The 14,708-nt window shown below is 40.3% G+C and overlaps 1 protein-coding gene across 1 annotated transcript in view; it reads right to left on the bottom strand.

The window, feature by feature from the left end:
- Positions 1-14,708, bottom strand: part of SHROOM2 (shroom family member 2) — a gene marked incomplete at its 5' end in the record, with an annotated part of 44,716 nt that overhangs the window by 6,335 nt on the left and 23,673 nt on the right. Inside the window, 3 exons of the mRNA XM_009084770.1 lie at positions 4,277-4,457; positions 5,340-5,891; positions 9,565-10,329. Of these exons, the coding sequence (XP_009083018.1) occupies positions 4,277-4,457; positions 5,340-5,891; positions 9,565-10,329 (1,498 nt within the window). The remainder of the gene's footprint in view (positions 1-4,276; positions 4,458-5,339; positions 5,892-9,564; positions 10,330-14,708) is intronic.

Here is a 14,708-nt window from a genome sequence, read left to right as displayed (position 1 = left end):
TTGAACAGTTTCAAAGCCTGCTATGGAACAGCATAAAGTACAGCACATCATTTTCTCTCTAAATACCAGGTCCATGACACCTTGCTGAAGAGCTGCACTTAGGAAGATAGACAGTACCAGGAAAACAATCCTGTGTTTTCCACATGATGCAGTTAAAACTAGGGCACTGTCTAGCTTTTTCTTCCTTTCTGCATAATATTAGCATTCCTCCAATAGCAGTTCTTCCATTCTCAGAAAATCTTAGCATTAACATTGCCTTACAACATTTCTTTAGGGAAATCATAATCCCTATGGCACAGAACAGGGAACAAAATCTACTTCTGCATTGTACAAAGCAGCCCTATGCAAAGTGGCTCTGCCAAAGGACCAGACAAGCATCTCTGGCTGTCACTGTCCTATGCCAGGTGAATATACCACCTCACTTGCAGTTTGTGGGGGTTTCTGTACTGTAGCCCCCCACTGCCTGAGATGTATATGTGTGGCCTTAGAAGAAGCTTGTCAGGAGCATCAGCAGCAGAGAACCAGAGCAAGTACCCAGATCTCTTCCCTCAGTGACCCGTGGTCCACCTGTGCTGCCCAGCTATTTCCCTGCATTTGGGCAAGAGGTCTTGTTTCTTACATGTTCATTAGCTTTCATTTGTGCACAAGGGGTGGAAGTCAGTTAAGCTAGTTGCCTACCCTGACATGAGATGGATCACACCCTAAAAATGCCTCACTCATTTAAATGTAGATGCCTATTTAGTATTCAGTTAATTTCAGGTAAGAAAAATTCCCAAAGCATTCTCTAAATATACACTTCAGTGCAATTTCTGAATGGAAATGACATCCTTTAAAATAGTCATTATTTCACAGTACCCTTTTTTTTTTTATAACTACTCATGACATTCTTGTATATTTATGACAAATGCAAATATGATTACAAGTCTTCATGATTATCAAAAAACATACTGATAGCAGCTGCCACTCTCAGAGGCCACTGAACAGCCATTGCCAATTTATCTTGGGAACAAAAAACCAAACCAAAACGAAGTCTGCCATCCTAACAGAAAGCAACTACACCCTGAAAATTTAGCAGCCTTTTTGAAAGTAGAAATTCAGCCCATGGATTATCCAGACTGGTTTTCTCCTTTTTGATTTAATGTACTCAGTCCAGGTTAATCTGGATTTGAGTTATCTGTTAGTCTGGGTGCCCCAAAGATTAAGGTAGTAAGCAGTTCTGCAGATGCCTGCTTTACTGACAGATTAATCTGCAGGATTTGAGTTTTTCCCCTTCTCTCAATGCAAATGCAGTTTGATTTGGATTATGTAGGTCACAGTGCTACACTCTCATTTCCCTCAGATGACATGCACTATGCTGCTGTTTCACCATTTGAAACACAACAGGATACTGCTCTATGTTATTATCTTGAGTTTTTCATTTCTGCAGCTGTGCTGCAATTTTCTCAAATGAAAAAAAGCCATGGTGTGCTCAACATTTACTGACAGTCCAGATCAGCTCTCTCAAGTTTCTTCTTTAAATAAAAGAAAGAAGCCATTTTCCCAGTATATCCTGTTTAGCTGTCCCCAAGCAGCTGAAGCTAACCTCTCAAGGATCAATTTTTGCAGACGAGAAGGCCACAAATACTATGGCTGTCATATCTGTTAAGAACTAGATTATGAACACTGACTGCTTCCTACCCAGATGAAGCAGCCTCTGCATGCAGCAACTGTGAGCTCACTACATGCTTTTGTCAACCAGCCGAAGACCTGTATCATGTTCAATATCTACTGAGCCAGAAGAGCTCCAATCTACATCTTGAAACTGGCAGATGAATAATTTATATCTGTGAATTCTGTACCAGTGCACAAGAAAACAATAAAACCTAATTTTTCCCCCTAGTAATTCTTGCTGCTCTGACTAGCAGCACAGAAAGCAGCTCAGCAGAGTGTTGCTCAGGTGGCTCACTGCTTGCCATGCTTTATGAAAATTATACTCTGCTCTCAGCTCACCACCCCATTCCTAATGAATTTAGGTCTAAAACCAGGAAAAAATCCCTTGATATTTGTCAATTATTTTTACACTCCTCAGGAGCTGCTGAAACCTCCCTAAAGGCAAAGGGGAAACTTTGTACTCAGCCACACATGGGTTCTCCTTACTACAAAAATTCTTATAGCATCTTCAACATCTGATAAATATTTCATAATTGTGGTAAACCTACATTAAACTCAGTACGTAAGACATAGACATTCCACTCCTGCTAGCTGGGAATACAGGAATCAACCCAGAAAAAAACATTAAATAATAAACAATGCTATATGAAATTCCTATACTTATTTCAAAAGGGAAAAAAAAAGAAAAGCACCACATTTCTGGTTTGCAAAACAGAGAATGACAAATACTACAATCATTCCACAATGGACTGTAATTAAGTTATCACAGAACTGACCAATTTCTAGGAATCAAGTAACAGGTTCTGGGTGTATGCCCCCTCACAAGTAACTAAAGTCATAAATTCTGCTATTAAAGTGCTCAGATCCCTAACAATCCCTTGTAAAACTGCTGCCAAATACGTGAAGCTGAGCCAAGCTATATATTCTGCTTGCCTTATAAAGATGCCTTGACCCAGTTATCATGACTTTTACATGTTTTCTGACAAGATCCAAGATGAAAGCCCATTGAACTGTGTATTCCATCCTAATACATGTGGAAGAGCAGGGATAAGTGAGCAGCAATGTCTGTGTGCCTTGACAACATGTATATTTAGGGAAAAAGAGGGGAGGGTTCTGCTAAAAGCTCTACATGAAAAACCTCCTATCTCATATGATTAGTGGTGTATACTAGAGCTGGGGGAATAGATGGAGGAGTATGAAAAGGGTGAACATGATTTTGCTGTTAAGACACCAACACAAATAAATGGCACTTGATTATAAAAGTTTTAGTATTTAGTTTGTTGGGCAAACAAGAAAGGTTTCATTTTACCTCCCTCCTACTCCATAATTAATGAGAATGAAACTAACTGCAGCAAAAACAATGAACCTGACAGTCGTGTGGCAGCAGATAAAACCAAATTATTCAAAATGAAGTGAAATCCTTAATTTGTCTAAGTAGTACAGCTGTTGGATTCAGCAGCTGTCTGGCAGGAGGCTGAGGGCAGATCTCTGGCACTGCAGGGTGTATCGACCCATGCCCTGCAGAGGGAGAATAAAATGAAACAGGTACCAGAAAACACTACAGCCCCTTCAAATGCAGGGGCACCCATTCCTGCACTGAACCAGAGGTGGGAAGCTCCTCTGAATTCTCTCATTCTTAGTGACTAAATGTATTCCCAATACTTAATGAAAAGACATTTCTTTGAGACTGGATTATCAAGTACACCCTGACAGTTCATTATTATTAAGCAGAGAGCTGACTTCAACAGAAAAGGTTTGCCCACCACTGCATTAATGCTTAGGTAAACACAGTGAAACTACGTCACTTCACTTGACCAAACAGACCATTTCCTCCAGCTTATCCATAGTGGGAACTATGATTAAAATATTTTGTGCCAAATCAATAATGAGAGGAGTGCAATCATTTTAACACAGGACAACATTTCCTCAAAGCACGGAAATGTCATCTCATCATTTCATTACCTAGGGGACTATGCTGACCTTAGATCAGAAATAAAGCACCAAAGGATGAGGATGAACAGGAGTGGAGGGAACAGCCTCCCTTGTGATGAGTAACTTCTACTGGATCCACCAAGATGATCAGCTATCTTCCACAATGGTTATTAATTTGGGAGGTAGAAGAAATAGAGGGCCAAGTGGTTTTACTGCTCATGAAAACAAATGAACAAAAAAACCCCAAACAAACAAAAAAAAACCACCCCCAAATAAAAAAAGGATTGTGTATGTTCCTTCTTTCTCAACACAAACCCAAAAATTCTGGACCAGAATTTCAAAAATATGGAACAACTAAAACCACCACCACCTACAGTGGGTTCTTTGTACATAGCAAGGGTGAGAAATACAGCAGAATCTCAAATGGAAAATGGTATTTGAAAATAACTCCCTGAGTCTCTCCCTGAGACTTTTCAAAAGGTGCATCAAGAAGCACCTAATATCAAGTTCCTAAATTCACCGCTGGACACTTCACTCACCCTCAAAACCCTGTGAAAACAAAACAGGCTGATTTTCCAAATGATCCTGTACATCTAGAAGGTCTTTTTTTCAGGTGTGTTTTCCCTAGCAAATCCATGGTTAATGAAATGCACACAACAGAGCCTCCCATTACCCTTTCAGAAATGTCTTTTACCTTCTTTTCTGACAAGTCATGATCCAGCTCATCTTCAGAATCATCCTCACTCTGCTGCTGTTGCTGCTGTTCCTGCATGTCCTTCATTTTGATCAGCAGCTCTGCCTTTGGTGCAGATGTGCTGTAGTAAGTAGAATTGGTTGTCAGGGAGATGGCAGACGGCGTGCTCTGCTCCTCTTTCCTGGCAAAAAGGCAAAACTTTCATTAACTGCCTTGACACCCTAATCGATGAGAAGAAAGGACAATCTTTTAGAGCCATCATTTCACCAAGTGGGCAGGGACTTCAACAGAAAGCCATTACCTATGCAAATAGGATAAATAAGTGCTGGTTGTGAAGTAAATTTGTATGGACAGCAAAAGCTAAAACTGAAGTAGTGCACAAGACCTTTCACCGTTACAGTAAGTGAAGTGAATTTAAGATATCTCATCTGAAAACAAAATATAAAGTTACCTTTTATGAAGTAGTGCAAAGACTTCAGTGTCATACAGAGTATTCTTTCAGGCTGCCAAACGTGGGATACTACAATGTAAGTATTACCTTTTTGATTATGGAATCACACAAACTTCTTAAGAAGGGTACAACGTAATTTGATAAACTTGTATCAAGAAAACAAAAAACGCCAGATCATCAACATGGATGGAATTTAATTATTTTCTTACTTCTATCTCATTCACTTCCAAGAAGTGCTTCATGCCCACTTCAAGTTGTCTTTGTAAATTTTTGTCACATAAAAACCCCACTAAAATATTGTGCCTTCTCTCTCCAGTTACCAGACTGGACAATCCTGGAAACAAATCTAATCACTATGAAATGGGAAAAGTTAATTATTTCTTAAGTTCTCATAAAATGGTTTTCAGCCAGATCTTGGGAAATTTTTCATATTGTACAACACTGTTCTGTCATTGATGGTATTGTTAGTAGTATTATGCTTGACTACTATTCTAATGGAAAAGTCTAAGAAAAGACCCAAACCTCAACAGTAGAAAGATCTTCACCTTCAGCCTCCTAGGAATACTGACACACTTTAGATGGCAACATTGGCTTACACAAAGTAATACTCACTTCTCTTCTGAAATTTTTGGAGAAGGGACTTTTGGCAGAAGCTTCCTGCGCTGCTGAGCTTCTTCTAGGAGGTGTTCATCTTTAGGGAAAATACCAACCATCAGATCCATTGTTGTTTTTATTTTCACATTAGGATCTAGTATATCTGCCAGAGATTTATCTCTTCCCACAATCTCTCTGGCAAGTTCTTCTGACTTCCAATCTTCTAAGGTCTTTTCTTTGGCCTTCACATAGCTGACTGCTGGTGTGGCAGCACTGCTGTCCTTCAAGTTGCTTCCAGGTTCTTCAGCTGGTTGAGGGTCAGCTGGTTTGGCTCTGACTTCTGGCTCTGGCTCTACACCTTGCCTGGTGTAAGCACAGAATCGTGAATAGGACTGCTCAGAAGTGCTGAGTGTTTTAATCTGGTCCTTTTCCAAACCACTGGGTAAAGCAGGAGGCTCCATAGTAGTGACAAGACTCTGCCGACTCTCCTTCTCTGCACTGCTCTCAGAATGAACTATCTTGATGGGAACCATTTTCACTGTAGTATTGTTGTCTATAATCTTTTCAATTCTGGAAATAAACAAAATTTGTTTTTAGAAATGAAAGAACCTTACATCTCAGTTCATAGCTGCACATCAGAGGGGAAGCTCAAATACCAAAATAGGTAAGGTAAGAGATCGAGGTAACGGGATATTCCTTGCACTCTACCTCAAACCCTAAATCTATGTTTTCTGCCCATACATTGCAAATAGCAATATTAGTTCATTTGTAAGCAATTCTAACATCAGCCTTGTACAATACTCGTGAAACAGGACTTCTGTTTGTTTCCATGAACACAAGGGTCCACTCTCAGCAGCCAGGCCCAGATTGCAGACAGTGCTGCTGACCTGCTCTTTATGCCTTTGTGCCACACTATAGATGAAAACTTGCCTCACACAGATCCAACAGTGGCCTCGACTTTCAGCCTGACAGGCAGCTTAGCTGCCTGGGGAGTTCATGCTGCCCTCACATCAATTCTCAGCTCTCCCAAGGGAAGAGACAAGAGGCCAGATGGAAGCATCCCGCGGGCTAGGTCTTTGCTGAGCTACAGGAGTAACAAATAATCGCACATGGAAAACTTGGAAAGCATTCAAAACTTAATTACATGATTAAAAAAAATAAATCTGTATCTATAAAATTCACATATGTATGATAGAGAAGTTTAATAAATAGATCCCACCATAGTGTTTTCCAGCTAAAGAAGAAAAAACAGTCACTGAAGAGGATAACACACAATTCTGGATACTCCTTTTAAGGGAAGCTTGTAGCAAAATTTTCGCACTGCATAGCCCAAAGGGCCACCTTAGCCATTCAGTAAGGAAAGCTATGTAAGGAGGCTAACTTAGATTTTTTAAATTGGACAATAACATGTTAAATAACATTACAGAAACATCTGTACTCTACTCAAACCATATAAGAAACTTAAGTCTAGTTTGGTGGTTCTGAGTTTGCAGAAAGTTTAAAATTATTGTCATAATGTGGGTTTGGAAGCTCTACAGCAAGTAAAGGAACATTGCCTACTAGCTAAAATATCTGGTTTCATCTGGCTGGGTAACTTGCTGCCTTTCGGAGAAGTGACCAAGACATGCTATGGCTCTTCTCCACTAAGTGTGGGTGTGTCACTTTCCTTAAAAATAAGCTTATACTTTTCTTCTGTTGGGAACAACAGAATGTTTGACATCACATTTTTCAGAAGTTGTGTCTTGTATTTTAAAGGTATATTTGCCTCTGAATGAATGTGCAGCCTCTCAGTAGGTATTTCCTTTCCACAAGTACTTTGTGGACATGCTTTGGTATACGCATCCAACTTTTGGAGCAGGTTTTCCAGCCCATGCTGAACCTCCCCCCACTCCCATTTGGACAGGGAGTTTTCAATTCAAGGTGACTGTCATTTTAAAGAGCTCAGTCCTGGCCCACTGCTCAGCCCCAGCTCCCTGCCTGCAGCCAAGGGCTCTCCTCCTGCCTGCAGCAGAGCTGGGCAGGGTCTGCCATCACCCCTATACCCTTTCTTTTGCTTGTTTTTAAATAAAACCCACACCTTTTCAACTCCACCAGACTGTGAAGAGGAACACATTGTGGGATTTGGGGGAAATGCAAAATGAGTGCACAAAGGCATGTGGGGCAACTGGAAGAGAAGTGAGCTGACTGCAATTCTTCACCTGAAATGCCTGGCATCTGTTTTGAGACTCTGAGTACATTCCTCTCAGCCTAGTAAGAGATTTTCCAGATACTTAAGGCATCATCAAATCAACCGATTTCAGTAAGAGCAAAGACAGCACAACACCAGGTGCTTCAGAAATTCTGTTTCTGCAATCACTATCCTTCTGATTTCTGAAGGTTTTCCATTTGTGGAATGGCAGCATGAAATTTTGACTTGCAGCACCTCTGCTTGTAGACATTCCAAAGCTTTACTCCAGCCACAGGCACAGCCACTCCTTGAACTGTGTGTAGGTTTACTGGAAATCTATTGATGCACATCTACTGATGCAATCTTCTCATCTTTGTTATTGCTAAACACTTGTCTTTGGCAATAGCTTGGTTCTGCACACCACCAGTATTTCCCCACACCACCTTGTTCTACCTAAAATGCTGCAGGACACCCTGAACATTTATCAACAGCTTGGGCTGTTGACAGACCAGGCACCTTTCTTAAAGAAGAGTACACAGCTGCATGCTGGCATCACCAGACATTAGCTGCCCACAGCATGCAAACTGGCATGCCCAAAAACTTATATGCAAGAAGCCAATAGAAATAATAATCCCCATCTGATTTACTGCATATTAAGACAAATCTACTTCACATATTTTACTCATATGAAATAAATACCATATAGAAAGTTCAGAGATATGGCCCCCATGCCTTTCCTTTTTGGTCAAACCTATTTTAGTGAGTAATGTAATTATTAACTGAGAACAATACATTGTGTGTAAACAAGAGCTGTGTGGGCTTATGAATTTTAAATGTTAGCCAAAGATTTGCAGGATAAGTACATTAGCATTCAGATATGGGCATATAATTAGCCACACCTCAGTGCTCATTTCAACATTAAAGCTTAGCAAAAAAGGAAGGACAAATACAATTAGCTTTCTATGCATCCCTAGAATCTACTCCTAAAGCAATACATTAAGGAAGTCAAAGCAACACATTAAGGAAGGAATTACTGTCATCTACCTTAGCACAAGGATGCTAAGGTTCACATGACATGTTGCACTTCTCATCGTAAATTATGTTACTACTTCATGTTAAAAACCCTGCAGGATAAAATCTCATTTTTTTCCCTCAGGTTATAAGAGGAAAAACATCAAGGCTTGTCTAGAAAGAAAAGCAATTCATGTTTTCTATGTCATAAGGCACACTGGAAAACAGCATGATTGAGTCTGTTCAACCATTTACGTTAGAGTAGTAGAGAAAAGCTATGTCAACTACTTTTGCTCAGAAAAGCAACCTCTGCATGAATTCAGCTCAGAGGTTTTGTTTTCATTCTTTAACCATGAATTATAGTGCTGAAGGATTTATGAAAACCAAGATTCCTGAGCTTCCTGGAAGAGTTGGTTATCTTGTGGGAGAATAACCTTTTATGATGTTAGCAGCATATGACATACACAGCAATCAATTAATTTCAGTTGGTCTGTCTAATTCTGAGTTTATCTAGCCTGGGAAAGGACTGATGTTCTCCTGCTGATTCTTCAGCCTATGTCAACACAAAGTGCCGTGGAACTCTCTACAGGATACCTGGAGTGCCACATCTCATCGTAAAAGCAACATGAAACCAGTCATGATTTGGCAGTGTACATTACTTCATGTGTTTTCAAAACAGATGTTCTCACACAGGATACAGCTTCCTTCCCACATCTTCTTTGTCTCTACACCCATTCATATTTATATATAGGCTCATATGGGGAAATGATGACATGGAATCTCCTGATTTCACCCAGACTCACAGTGGAAAATCCTTTAGAATCCCTCCCTTTCATTTTCTACTGACTACCACCAGAACAGCATGAATCAACTATCAGAAACCACAGACCAATAGAAGGACATTAATGGTACCAAATGGAATTTCACACAAGTCTTAGGTCTTAGGACCTGTTGTGATATCTCCTGATTAATGAATTTGAAGGATGTGTAAAGAAAATGAACAGTCAAACAAAATGTCTAACTGGTCAATATGTGTTAATCTAATAGCAAAGGATCATCTAGTACCTGGCTGGGTTCTCATCCTGAACAGACACAGGAGGTTTATCAGTGAGCTTCTGCGGCGCAAACTGGGGCGAAGGGGACCTTGATGACTCCATGCCAGGTTTCTGAAGATACCGATACTTGGAAGATAGTACAGACTCAGGCCTAAGGTGCGATTTTTCTTCTAAGTGCTGACAAACATTCTCTGTGGATGACACTTGCTGGAGCTGCTGTGGATTAGCACTCTTCAGTTTTCCATTGAAAGCTGCAGGACTCTGAGAGTGAGAGGAGAGACCGGCAAGGACTTCAGCAGACAAGGACTTGGGAGACGAGGACGGAAAGGGCCTGCTGGCTGCTACCAGCAGAGACTCAGAGGAGGATCCGAGCGATGGCGCAGAATTTTCTGGTCGCCTGTATTTATCTCTTTTAGGTGGTGGTGGCCTCTGAGGAGCAGGTCCACGCTTTTTGTTCAGCAGCACAGGCTCTATCCTATGATTTTCTTCTCCTTTGCCCCAAGACAGACAGGAGTGGTTCTCATTCAAGGCCTGAGGCTCAGAGAAGAGGAGATGAGGCAGGCTACGATCCTTGCTCTTGTCGTTCACGTTTTCCTGAGAATATCGGTAATCACTTGGCAGTGTCCCAGACCTGCCCCGACTCTCGTGAGGCAGAACTCTAAGTTCTTGTGCATGCAAAGGTCTGACAGATGCCTTCCACTTGTGGCCTAAATTCTGGTCCAGCTGATCACTCTTCTCCTCTGGGTTTTCCCTCAGGGCCCCTGTGCCAACTTGCCTAGAGAGAAGAACATGTCGTTAGTATGCTGCTGATTGACTTCCTTCAGTGCAAGGCCCTGCAGATCCAGGAAGCTTGAACCTAAGATCACACCCAACATTTAACACCAACTCCTCCAATGTATGGTAACTACAGCACAACAACATCCTCTCATGTGTGGGCACACACAGTGTACCTAATCTAACTCGATGAGTCAAAACATAATGTCAGGCTAAATTAGGGTATGGAGTGCCGCAGGACGCGACACAACCTTCGGGTAACCCGAGGCAATGCTGTGTGCACAGCACAGCTAAATGCACAGCACACCTCCTGCGGCACAGCCAAATGTCCAAATGTTGGCAGAACATAAAACTGTGTCCAGAAGACACACTAATTATTCAATTTAAGTCTCTTCTTGCTCCAAAGTTAGTAACAAAGTGTGAGAAACAAACAAGTTTCTTCTCGAGGTGCAAAATTAATGCTTTCCAGTGTTTTAAAATTCAATCAATTAAAAATTAATTTTAATTCATTTAGAATTCACATTTTAAATGTGAATTAAATACTATGAACTTTAATTATGAATTTGGAGGCTGAATTTTTGTCTAACTGCTGAAATATGAAACAAGTGCAAACCAAATGCTTGTCAAAGCTAAAAAACTGGGGAAGGGTAAATTAGTATCTCCTGAAAGAAAGGCAGAAAAGGAAATTTAGAAAGGATAGTAAATTCCACTCGGGCTTATTTTGAACTCAAGCTTCTTTTGCCCTGTAAGCATTAATGACAAACAGTGGCCAAAAAGGCCTTATCTTAAACAGAAATATTTTTGGGTTTATTCCAATTTTACACTCTATTGCTCTAGCCAGGAAAAAGCCTTTCACAGCTCCACACTTGTGCTTTGCCACAAGACATGTAGTACATTTGTGCTCACCAGATAAAGACAAATTGGGAAACAAAACAGAAGGCAGGGGAAAAAAAAACAAAAGAGTACCTCTGGAGCCCTGAAAGGAGATAGGTTTGCTCTCTGCTTAAAGGAGGTTGAAGAGACACTGTGAGCTTAGAAAAGAAGCTGCAACAAAGAAGTAAAAGGCTTCAGAGAGCTGCTAATACCATTTATGCTACTGACAGCACTGGTCTGTGTGTTTCTGTAGAGTAACCATGTAAACATGCACTGCCCAAGTTTCCTTTTGAGGGGACTGTAAAAGAGACATCTTTCCCAGCCTATTTGTAAAATAATGTTTACTTGAATTTTCAATGTAAACATGTTAATAACATCACTGTACCAGTGATATACCATTTGAGAATGTCTATAGGCAGTTAATGCCAGTGTGTAGGAAAACAAAATTGGAGATAAAAGCACATAAAATTACTAATAGGCTAAAGTCTGTTATTAATTCAGGAAGAAAAAAGTTTGGAGTAGTTACACACTGCATTACCATTTTTATTAAATTAAAACAAATATTTAAAATGAAGCAGTGTGGGAAGACAGCTGATTAGATGTGGGTTCCTGAATAGGCACATACACAGTATCTCTCATGTGAAGTGTTAAGTCTTAAAAATCAACTTTAACAGGTAAATTTTCAATTTAACACGAATGAGGAGATTAGTATTGTTTACGCTCAGGTCTCTTCATATAGCTCTTACCTAAGAGCAATTGGTTCAGACAATTTCAGAATCAATTCTTCTTTATAAAACAGTATTTATTGACTTCTATTTTAACACTACATGAAGGACAGTTTTGTGAAGTGAAAAATGATAAAGCTAGAAAGACCAATGCTATTCAGCTTTGGTTACATGGCATCTCAAGAATCAGCTGACTTTCCCTAGTGAGTTCAATGTAAGCATAACCAGGCCTGTAAATAGTTCCACTAATTTTAATGGAAATATTTACCAAATGAAGATTGCAGGCCTTAAGTATGAAATACTGTGTTTAAATCAGCATTTTTCCTTCTCTAGATAATCCACAAAGAGCACAATTTTTTCCTAGTTGAGCTGTGCAAAAATTCTTTAGGCCTTCCTATTCATCTTCACATACATAATCCATAACATAAGACAGTGTAGCAGCTGTGCTCAGGTGCATGGAAGAACTAAGGGAATGTCACAAAATGTTGCAAAGACACGAATCACATGCATTAACTCAGCCACTTTGCAAAGTATGCAATGAACTTCGCATGCACATCGGGAGTGGCAGTGCTGGTGGAAGCAAACAGGACAGAGTACACCACTGAGCTGATGCATTTGCATATCCAAAGCATATAACCAATGTATAGGTGTACATAGAGAATATTACCCTGGCTCAGATGCAATGAATGCTTTACTAGTCCTGTCACCTTCCAAAACTGAGCAAAAGGAAATAAAGAATCACAGCACAGAAAAATTTAGAAATGCCACAATTGCAAATGTGGAGATAGAATTCAGAGATTACACACGTGCCCTCATACAGCTTGCACAAAATTCATCAAGAATTTTGCGGTGCCATAGAAAATGAATCTGAGGAAAGGTGGCTACATTCAACACTGAGGCTAGTTTACATTCAGTGTGAGTGGGTCCTCATGCAAAACATGCTTATCACATTATTTTGGAGAGATTTGAGCTTACTGTTCAGAAAGGAGGAAAAGAAAACAAGCTTCAAGCCCCAGGAGAACACAGTGGCAAGAACCTGCAAAGGTGTTATATTATTATCAATACTGAGAAATCCACTAAGCTGCTTTACATCTGTCAGTACTTCATGGAATGATACACCCAGAATACCAGCTGGTTTGGAGGCCCATTGGATTATGCAAGAATAACATACCACTGAAAGGAACTCAAAATTTATAACCAAACATCACATAGTGAGAGACACAGAACAGTTTTAAGTAATCTGAAAACATAATAATTGACTTAATAACTATTTTCATTCTAGACAACAAACCAGTCAACATCACAAACATTAAACTCTTGGTTACCTTCAAACCCAAAGCTCCCCCATCCCCATAATACAATGACACAACTACCCAAATGCAGGAGTCTCCTGAGGCAACACAACTGGGAAGGCACACACCACGTCCCCCACCCCGGCACGCCATGACATTACAACTTTGACTGTCAGACGACTTACATCAGCCACTGAACCTGAACTGCAGAGGAAGTGTAATTAACAGACTTAGCCTCCTGTACCAGACATACCTGTACTATATACCACTTTGTAACAACAACCCAACATGAGTCTATTTTACTGCACCTGCTTTTGGTATTTAGCTACAGGAGTCTTCATATCTAAATGGTGGGGGACAGAAAACCAATGCATGCTTTTAACTGAAAAGAAGGAATTGATTGCATCATTACACAAACCAGTCTTCCACATGTTTCAGAGCCTCTCATTGAGAAGAGGGCTCAGCTGTCCCAGAGGGGTCTGTGTGGAGACACAAGAGGCTGCACACTCATTAGCCAGGTGAGCTCAGGAGGAGTTTTGCTCTGTGGCTTGCAGGTTCCACACAATGGCCACAACCACCCAACTCAACACAACCACTTACTGCCGTGGGGTGGGAATGTGTATCTCCATACTGCCACTAAGTATTTTCTACCTAAATGGACACAAACATTTCTTGTTTTCCTTCTGGCTCCATTAGCTTGAGGCATACACACTCAAGAGCAAAATGTAAAGGCCAAGTAAACACTAAGCTGGGAAGAAAACATCCCTAGTCTTCTCCCTAGTCTTGACACCCCTAGGCCTTCAAACAATAATACAACAGGCTATTCTATCAAACCAGAGACAGGTAACAGTAATGTAAGCTCTTACATGAAGGTCAAACCATGGAGAGGTTTACATACATACACACACACACACACACATTAACAGGAGACTGCCAGTAGAGTCAATGAGCAATTACAAATATGAATCATTATGTATAGATGCCTATCAGATGAATAACATTTTTAGTTGCCATAAAAAACAGCCCCAAACCACTTCCCTCATTTGCCCCATACTCAGGATTTGACTAAATCTGGGCAGAGAGGTTGAATGCTCTGATTGAATGTTGTATCTCAATAAATGAAAGGCACTTCAATCAACTCAATGTCTCTGATTTTTATCTGTCTGATTTACAGTTCCTTGAGAACACTTCAAGCCAACCCAAACAGTGCCACAAGACAGTCCAACTGCAAAATCCCAGACTAGATAAGCTTTGCAAAAATGCATTAGCCAACATCTGAAAAATGCATCGTTTGTTAAAGATCTGACCTCTGTGCAAAAGTTTCATCATAAAACATAAGCACAGTTATGTAAGCAACAATGTGTCCTGCACTAACTTAATGGCAAAAGAGAGCAAATGGAATGGCTGTTTCTGATTTAACTTCAATTCCTTCTCAAGAACTACAAGCTACACTGGAAAAAGACTTTCATACCTGAGTATGACTCCTCCAC

This window comes from Acanthisitta chloris, unplaced genomic scaffold (genome assembly GCF_000695815.1).
Source record: "Acanthisitta chloris isolate BGI_N310 unplaced genomic scaffold, ASM69581v1 scaffold7601, whole genome shotgun sequence".
NCBI classification, from domain to species: domain Eukaryota; kingdom Metazoa; phylum Chordata; class Aves; order Passeriformes; family Acanthisittidae; genus Acanthisitta; species Acanthisitta chloris.
This window is presented reverse-complemented; position numbering and strand designations above follow the sequence as displayed.